This window comes from Hippopotamus amphibius, unplaced genomic scaffold (genome assembly GCF_030028045.1).
Source record: "Hippopotamus amphibius kiboko isolate mHipAmp2 unplaced genomic scaffold, mHipAmp2.hap2 H_1, whole genome shotgun sequence".
NCBI classification, from domain to species: Eukaryota; Metazoa; Chordata; class Mammalia; order Artiodactyla; family Hippopotamidae; genus Hippopotamus; species Hippopotamus amphibius.
The window spans coordinates 1,459,874-1,469,298 of NW_026648280.1; the positions used below are offsets into that span (position 1 = coordinate 1,459,874).

The window sequence follows — 9,425 nt, forward strand, 5'->3', positions numbered from 1 at the left end:
CCGGCGACATTTTCTAAAGTCGTATCCGCTCAGAGGTGGTGAGGTTTGGGGCGCCCGGCCGGCCCGAGGCCAGGGAGCGGGGAGGGCGCTGTGCAGGCTGCTCTGAGGTGGGTCTGAGGCTCGGCGTGGGCGCCATCCGGCCTGACGCTGTCTCGGGCCCGGACAGGGGCAGCCGTGCCCGGGCCCCACCTTCGCACACAGACTCCTTTGCCGGCGGCTGCGCTCCTCGGTCCTATTCAGGTTAATCCTGCGCCCTCTGGGCCCTCCCCCAACTCTTCTCATTCTGCAGTGTTTCTCTTCTTACCAGTTTTTTCTTACGAGTGTCCTATGTTTATATTTATTCGTGCCCCCAGACCTTGGTTTTCCGAATTTTAAAATATGACCTGCTTGGCGAAAAATTGCACAGAATTTACACGTGCAGTTGAACAAGCGGCTCTAAAGTTAATATCCGTTAATCGCGGAGGTCAAAAAATGCAACCCCCGTAGCCACCTGTGGGGTCCTTCAAAACAATTATCCCCCCAAAATTAAAGTATTGTCTGTTATTTAAAGTAAGCGTTTTCTTGCTTTTCCTGATAATTTTGCCAGCTATGTGGAAAATATTCGATGGCTGTAGTTTCATTTCGGTCGTTTGTTTTAAAAGTTAATGAATGGTATCATATAAGTATGATGTGTTTTTCTTCATTTGCATGGTATGGTGTGACTTTACGCATATTTTTCATGCAGGGTATCCATTTTTGTGCAGTATTCTATATATATGAATATATTAGTAACATGTCTATAAATTCTGCTGTTGAAGGCTTTTCTTTGTCTATGATTTTTTGTTTGGGGGGTGTTTTAATTTTTTTTTGCTTTTTGTTTTTTTGTTGTTGTTGTTTGCTTTCTGTATCTATAGAGATTGGTGCTGTAGCCATACTTGCTGTGCTTTACGGAGTATATAAAGCTCACATTTGTCCAGTTTATATGTTAAAATTTTTATTGTATTTAAGTTAACATTTCCAATTATTGATCTTGTTTTGCTCCGTGGTACTAATTTTAACTTAATTCTTTGAATGAAATTATTATATTTAAACTATTTTTTTTCTTTTTTAAGCTCTTTATTGGTAAACTATTTCATAGTTATATTTTGACGCACACTCATGCCTTACATAAACTTACTGTGTTACAGTCTACACACACACATATAGAGGGTTTTTGTGTTTTAAGAGATTGTGCTCTTTCAGTAATTTTTATTTTACCATTAAATCATTTTTCTCTGGTGATCTTGTAAGAGAAAACGATTAAGATATTTTGTTAAAATATTTTTAAGAGGGCCAAAAGGAATCATTGTAAGGATAAAAAGTTATAATGCTTTGAAACCCTGACAGGATGTTAAGAAGTCAAGAAGATATTTCCACATTTCTATAATAAGGATGGAATAGAGGTCAGGTCCTGTAGCTTGTTTCCTTTCTCTTAAATTTAAAGAGTCTAAAACGGGGTCCAGTTATCCCCAAGTGCTGGAGGCCAAGCACTGTCACTGATTCTAGGAAGAACTCCTTTACCAGAGATTCATTTTGAACGCATAGACCGTAAATGGTGGTTCTGTTCTCTACCACAGGCGAGAATAGCATGTAGGAAATTACAGATAATCTGTCTGAATATTTGTGGAAAATTTAACATCAAAGAATATGGATAAATATTAAAAGTACATATTCTTGAATTATACTGTATAATGTTATAACTTCAAATCAGAATTTAACCTATGGATTATGTAAGCTGGGGTTTTATATAAAACAATTTTAAATATAACGAGAGTAAATTTTGAAAAGGAAGTATAAGAACTCCTGGCTGCCTATTAGGGCCAACTACAAGCTATGGGAAGAGAAAAATGTATTATTGGCAAGGGACAGACAGAAAAAGGGAATCAAACAGATGTGTCAGAAACAGATCTGTACATAAAATGAGACTAAATTTTGGTATTTGTGACTTAGGGCTATAATAGTGCTATATGACCTGTGACAACCATTTCCTTGCCAACACGATCCCTTATTCTTCTGGCTCACTGGGCTCTAGTCATGCTATCCTCATGGATGCTACTCAAACACACCAGGCATGACTCTGATAGAGAGGCTTTTCACTTGTTTGTCCCACTTCTGGACAGCCTTTTCTCAAGGCATCCACATGACTTTATGGCATAACTCCATAACATTTTCTGCCCTCTTTTACATGCTTTATTTTTCCCTTGAGCATTTGTCTTTGCCTGAAATATTGAATGGTTCATTCATTAATCTTTTTTGTCTGTGTTGCTGATGGGAATTAGTTACGTGGCCCTACTCTTCCCACAGGTTCCACGTTCAGCAGAACCACTAATGGACCCTGCACTGGTGAGTGTCAGGTGTCCTGAAAGTCTTTTGCTGCCACTCTTCCTGGCCTTGGTGTCTGGAGACCCTAGAGAAACCCTCAGCCCAGGTTTCTAAGTCCAGGCCAGAGGTTACGTGGAGACATTGCCATTTTTGGCAACCAGTGGACTAGATGTGAAAGGTTGTTTTAGGTACAGGGGTTAGTATGTACAAATTCTTGGGGATGAGATTGAGATGGGAGTGTTCTAGGGCTTCTAGGTCTCTGTTAATGTTTGGTGAGGACAGAGAGCAAGGGGGCTGGAGTCAGGCCTAGAATGATACTCTTAAGAAGTTGTACTTAGATGGTACTCTGAGAAGTCTGTTCTGAGAGTGATAGCAGCCATGGAATATTTGGAACAGAGGAGAAAAGTGATCTCACTTAGGACTTAAAAGGCTACCCCTAGGTGCAGAGTGCAGAACAGCCTGGGGGAGAGACAAGGAGATAATCAAGGAGGCTGTTGCAGTCATCCAGATGAGCACTGGTTGTGGCTGGACAGAGTGGTGGATGTGAAGGTAGGAGAAATACTTGGATTCTGGATTTGCGTTTAAAGTAGGGGCTGACCAGACTTTCTGAAGCGGAGGGGTAACACATGACTCCACAGACTTTTTTCCTTTTGCATTTGTAAGTGTGGAAGTGCCATCAGCTGAGATGAGACAAAGGAGGAGAGGTGGGCTGCAGATGTCACAAAGACACTCGAGGAGGACTGGTCATCACTGGGAAGGTAGGGGCTAGGGAAAGTCCAGCAGGTGACCCAGGTTTTCATGGGGACGTAGCTGTGAAATTGATGTAGGTGGAAAGCAGAAATGGAGGTGAACTGATAGCAAAGTTAAGCTGTTGTTATTTCTCCTGTGCGCTCACCGGGCTTTTGTGGTGGAACTTGGAGAGTGTCTGTAACAGTGTCAGATGAGGTTACCTTAGGTGCATCAAATGCATGTGGATTTACAGTGAGTGCTACATGGATAAGGTTCTAATTGGTGAAGAGACATAGCATGGAAGAACCAGACCAGGGGTATTTAGATCTGCGTGAGGTCACTGAGGTTGGAGATAGGAACAAGGCCTGGTGGGGAGGCCTTCAGAACAGGGCTGGGGAGCTGCCAGTGGAGAATTGGGGTATGGTGGGATCATGTTGCATTGGCAAGCACTTTCTGATGCCATGTGCAGAAGCATATGTGAGGAGACATGCCAGTTTTGTGAGCCGGGTGGGGGTGATGGGGATCAGATGTATGAGGAGTTATCCAGTGAGTAATATGCATGTGGGGAGGTGTGTGACCAAATTGCCCCAGGGCCCGCATACCGGGAGTTTAAGAGAAGAGGATGGGGGCTTTCCTAGTGGCGCAGTTGGGAATCCGCCTGCCAATACAGGGGACACTGGTTCAAGCCCTGGTTGGGGAAGATCCCACATGCCATGGAGCAACCAAGCCCATGCACCACAACTATTGAGCCTGTGCTCTAGAACCTGTGAGCGACAACTACTGAGCCTGTGTGCTGCAACTACTGAAGGCCACACACCTGGAGCCCATGCTCTGCAACAAGAGAAGCCACCACAATGAGAAGCCCATGCACTGCAACGAAGAGTAGCCCCCACTCTCTGTAACTAGAGAAAGCCCGTGTGCAGCAACGAAGACCCAATGCAGCCAAAAATAAAAATAAATAAATAATAAAATTAATTTTGGGGGAAAAAAAGAGAAACAAGACAGGATGATAGAAATTTAAAAAAGCACGCGAGAGAGGAGGATGGGGCTAAGTTGGTTTGTGTCTGGGAGACGAGATCCTGGGGATGCTTAGGCTGTTGTCTTGCAGTAGAGGGAGGGGGCCCTGCATACCAGTCCCACAGCTTACATGGCATTTGTCCACCTGCTCGTTGCTGCTGAGGGTGGACCTAGTGATCAAGGAAGCACGAAGAGCTCTTGGGTACCACTACCTTTTAAGTTAGGGTGCTGGGGAGGATGATGAACCCAGAGTTTGTATGGGCTGGGATTAGTGGTGCTTATGGGATCCTGGGGGGAGAGGCTGCTTATGGACACATCTATCCCCATCATCACAGGGCTCTGTGACCTTTGAGGACGTGGCTGTGTACTTTTCCCAGGAGGAATGGAGGTTTCTTGATGAGGCCCAGAGACTCCTGTACCGCGATGTCATGCTGGAGACCTTTGCACTTGTTGCCTCATTGGGTAAGGCCCTCACACCTGGTCCAGAATCCTGGGAAGGTCTCTGCCTTCTGCTTTTTCCAAGGGCAAGTCTCTTCTTTTCATGGGTAGACAGTAGGCACGTCTCTGTTACTGCTTCCTTGTCATACATGCTGTAGGTGCAAAGGCTGAGTGTATATATGACCTCCTTTCACAAGTAGCCCCTATGCTGGGTGCTCTGAAGTTTTTTCAGTGAAGGTTTTCTCTGTCAAATGAGTTGGAAGTAGTCCAGTGGGTTCCATTAGTCTCAGCCACTCCCTGCTAAGTTGACTCTATAGACCCATGCCCCCTCTGTACTCCAGGTTTTGTCCTTTTCTGGCTGTTATTTCCTGGGGCCTGACTGTACCAGGAATTGTTTGAACCCAATGTCACTATTTGTGGGGTCCACCTGGCTATTTCTATGATACCCTCCTCAAAGTTTCTATATGTAATACTGTTTTTTTTTCCTGAGATTGTTTCAGAATTGATTGCCCTCATGGGCCAGTACTGACTGCTCACCTGTCCTGTCTTTCCCTTAGGACTTGCATTTTCTAGGTCCCATGTTGTCCAGCTGGAGCTGGGAGGAGAATCCTGGGTACATGACAGAGTGGAATGACTCCAGGCACAGCATGAGGGGCTCAAAGTGGGCCTGGCTCTGGTGATTGGCATCAGGGGGAGGAAGTGATATCATGGCTGGATTCAAGTCATATCAGGAACATGCCCTGTGCCCAACACTGTTTTGGGGCCAAGGGCAATGACTGTACCTCATTTCAATCTTTCCTGCACATTCTTGACACTGTGCTCCTTCTGTCATATCTACTCTGACTTCCAACCCAGGATTATCCCTCACCTCTCTGTCTTCCACTCCTCATTGGTCCTCTCCATCCTCACTCTGCTGTGCTCTCCAGTATTGGCCTACAGTTAATGTTTCATGAGTTCCCCACCTATCCTCAAAATAGTCCTTGAACACCTGCTACTCAGTGACAGTTGGATTTTCCTGGGTCTCGCCACACCTTTCCACACAGCACACATGTGTCACCAGCAGCCAAGGCTCTGGTGAAAACCATTCCTGGAGGAGTGAGTTGTGGACTGCAGCTCCTCTGTGTGCTCCATCCCATCCTTGTGTCTTGTCTGGTGAGTCATCCCTGTTCTGTGACGTGGAGAGGCCCAGTCCTGCACAGCAGCCCTTTCTTAACCTGCCCCCAGCTCCCTTGTCCTGATAGCAGTCCCATGGATTTATTTCTTGGAATGTCAGACAGATATTTGTGATGGGGCTGCCTCCTTCTACCAAAATCTACATGAAGGTCACCTGTATTTCTCTGCTTTCAGGTTGTTGGTGTGAAGCAGAGGACAAGGAAACACCTTCTGAGCAGAATGTTTCTGTAGAAGTGCCACAAATAAATACTTCAAAGGCAGGTCTGTCCACCCAGAAAGCCTGTCCTTGGGAGAGGTGTAGACTGGACTTAGAAGGTTCTTTGGGTCTAGCTGAGGACCTTGAAACAAACCCTGGCCAGGCACTGTGTGGGTCAGGTGTGAAATTTCACCAGCACAGTGGAGAGAAACTGTTTAGAAGAGACGTGGGGAAGGCCTTTGTGAGGAGCCACACAGTCCATGCATCTGAGAAGTTGTTCACAGGGCAGGAGGCTGGGAAGGATTTCCCTGGTAGCTCTGGCCTTCTCCAGCACCTAGTCACTCCACAAAAGGACACCCAGTGTGTGGAGGCCTCTCACAATGGACAAAGGCTCTATAAGTGCCACGAATGTGGGAAAGCCTTCTGCCGGAAGTACAGGCTTGCTCAGCACCAGAGAGTCCACACTGGCGAGAGGCCTTATGAATGCAGTGACTGTGGGAAAACCTTCAGCTATAAACACATACTAGTTCAGCACCAGAGAGTCCACACTGGAGAAAGGCCTTTTGAGTGCAGTGAGTGTGGGAAAGCTTTTAGCAACAAACCCACACTTGTTCGGCACCAGCGAATTCACACTGGAGAAAGGCCTTATGAGTGTAGTGAATGTGGGAAGTTCTTTAGCCAAAGCTCCAGCCTCAGTGAACATCAGAGGATTCACAGTGGATCACGGCCTTATAAATGCAATGAATGTGGAAAATTCTTTACATCCAACTCCAACCTAATTAAACACCGGCGAGTTCACACAGGCACAAGGCCTTATGAGTGTGGTGAATGTGGGAAATTCTTTAACCAAAGTCCCAGCCTCATTAAACATCAGAGAATCCACACTGGTGAAAGGCCATATGAATGTAGTGAATGTGGGAAACTTTTTAGCCAAAGCTCTACTCTCATTAAGCACCAGAGAGTTCACACTGGAGCAAGGCCTTATAAATGCATTGAATGTGGGAAACTTTTCAGCCAAAGCTTTGGCCTCACTCAACACCAGAGAATTCACACTGGAGAAAGACCATATGAGTGCATTGAATGTGGAGAATTCTTTAGCCAAAGCACCCAACTTACTCAACACCGAAAAGTTCACACCACAGAAAGGCCTCTTGAGTGCAGCAAATGTGGAAAGGTCTTCAGTCAAAGGTCTGCTCTGACTGAGCACCAGAAACTTCACAGCCCAGATAGACCCTATGAGTGCAGTGAATGTAGGAAAGCTTTCAGCCGAAGGTCTAACCTCTTTTGTCACCAGAAAGTTCATACTGGAGAAAGGCCTTCAAATGAGAGGAGAGCAGTGAATGAGCTGTCTCCCTAGTTAATATGTCATCCTGAATAGGCTCTGTGAGGGAGTCCTCCACTGGAAGTTGATGCCATCCATCTGCATGGCCCTAGTGTGGAGATTGTCTATGAGTGCCAGGTTCACAGGAAGCTTTTAAGGAGCTATGCTGTACTTTCTGACCTCCCAGGCCCCTTGCCAGACTAACGTCAGTGTGAGTTTCTGTGGTAAAAATCATCTTACCTATACCAAGTGGTGTTCACCTCAGTGTGATCAGGGTAGGTAGCCCTCTGCTTTCGCATCCTGCAGAGGGAAGCCTGAGTAGCCTGAGCTCTTGGGTGTTACCATTCTCTTGTGTCCACCTGACTAGGACATGGACTTAACCAGCTTTGACCAAGGTGACCCAATGTAGGTTCTGCCGGTGGCTCACAGAGGTTTACTCTCTTCAGTGGTACTGTCTCATGTCATGCTCAGGATGGATTTTTCTAGTTCTTTGTCCCCTGTTTGGGAACTTCATATACCTCAGTGAGGATAGTATCATGGCAGAGAATAGTTTTCACTCCAGTTTTGGTTTAACTTAAATTGTTGTCCAAGGCCTCTTGGGGTGGACTGTAGGGCTCTGTGGGACTCAGATATCAGAATTTTTGGAGGGTCCTGACATCACCCTGAGATGAGGACAGTTGTGAGAATCAGCAGTGACTTTTGGAACAGTGTGAGTTCTCTTTTTCACATGGGCTGTCACATTGTGCCCCCAGTACTGTTCAAGAGAAGAAGTTCTCTAGGTCCAGCTGGAAGAGAGCTGTGTGCAGTAATGTTCACAACGTGGTAGGCTGGTGTTGCTGAGTGTTACGTTACAGACATCAGGTGGGAACCATATTTGGTACAGAAACACTCAGGGAATTAATAGGGAGTTTAGCAAATGAGGGGATGGGTCTTTTCTAAAGTTGCATCCAGTAAAGCAACTGTATTCCTATTTTTTTTTTAATTGTTCTAATTTGAGATTTTTAGGAAAGTAAAAAAAAAAACAAGTCAAAGTTGCATCCACAAATTTTCAGTGACTGTGGCCATTTGGGTAAAGTTTTTGCAGGAATTCTCAGGAGGTACAGAGCTGTTTCTTTCTGAAGCCCCAGTCAGTGTCACACTGAATAAAGGTTTTAGGATCCCATAGTATCTCCAAATTGTTTATCTCAAAGCCATTGCTGCACAGTACGAAAAAAAATGAGGAAAGAGAGTGGGAATCCTGTAGTTCAGGCATGTGATTTTTATGACCCAGGCACAGCTGGATAACTCAAGTGGAAACACCTTTTGCTGCTCACCAATCGTTATTGCTACTATGAGAGAATCCCTCCCGTGAGAAAGGAGAGGTGATGGGGTTAACATGTTTGTTTCTAGAATTCTACTTTTCCAAAAAGGAGATTCAGATTTTTATGTGAAGCCAATTTTTATTAAAACTTAATCCAGCTATATAGTTGGTATGCACTGAACTGAATATATTCAAAGTGTACAGCTTGGTAAGTTTTAGTACGTGTAAAATCACAGAACCATCATTAAATAACAAACATCCATCAGTCCCATATCTACCTTCTGACATCTCTCAGTGGGCTCCCAGGCAATTCCTATTGACTTCCTTTCACATTTAAGTAGTTAATGTTTTCTAGAATTTTAATACCATTGGAATCTTAATGTGTTTGTTTTTGTACTTGCCTTTTTCTTTCATGGTGCATAATTATCTTAAGCATCCAAGCTGCAGGTGTGAATATTTTGTTGTTGTTGTTTTTTCTCCTCTTTTCCCCATGCCACAAGGCTTGTGGGATCTTAGTTCCCCAATCAGGGATTGAACCTGGGCCTTCAGTGGTGAAATCGCAGAGTCCTAACCACTGGACCATTTATGTGACTATAAGGTTTCATAGTCTAAAAGACTGTACCCTTTTGCATTCCTACGAGTGGTATGGGAGCATTCAAGACTCCCTATATTCCTCACGTGTACTTGGTTGGTATATTAAATATTACCTGTTTTTAAAGTGTGTAGAGTTATCTCACTATGGTTTGATTACAGTTCTCTAATGGTTCATCATGTTGAACATTTTTAATGTGTTCATTTGCCAACTGTATATCTTCTTTGCTAAAATGTTTGTAATAGTTATTTGCCAATTGGTAGTGAATGTTGGCTGATATTCCTTTTGTATAAATAAGATGACAATAAAAGAAATGTGT

General features: G+C 44.5%; 1 protein-coding gene across 6 annotated transcripts; it reads left to right on the plus strand.

The window, feature by feature from the left end:
- LOC130843008 (zinc finger protein 416-like) lies at positions 1-9,425 on the plus strand. Of its 6 annotated transcripts, XM_057719679.1 has the most exons (6): positions 10-240; positions 2,323-2,361; positions 2,781-2,889; positions 3,004-3,098; positions 4,422-4,548; positions 5,872-9,425. In XM_057719679.1, exons 5-6 carry the CDS (start codon positions 4,515-4,517, stop codon positions 7,248-7,250), a joined length of 1,413 nt encoding a protein of 470 aa, XP_057575662.1. In that variant the 5' UTR covers positions 10-240; positions 2,323-2,361; positions 2,781-2,889; positions 3,004-3,098; positions 4,422-4,514; the 3' UTR covers positions 7,251-9,425. The 6 variants fall into 6 exon arrangements, with proteins under 6 accessions (XP_057575659.1, XP_057575662.1, XP_057575660.1 ...); XM_057719677.1 differs by lacking the exon at positions 2,781-2,889; XM_057719678.1 differs by lacking the exon at positions 2,781-2,889 and having other exon boundaries at positions 31-107.

Coding starts and splice junctions, on each gene's coding strand:
- LOC130843008 (XM_057719676.1), top strand. Junction 4,549..5,871: donor TGCACTTGTTGCCTCATTGG/GTAAGGCCCTCA, acceptor CTCTGCTTTCAG/GTTGTTGGTGTGAAGCAGAG.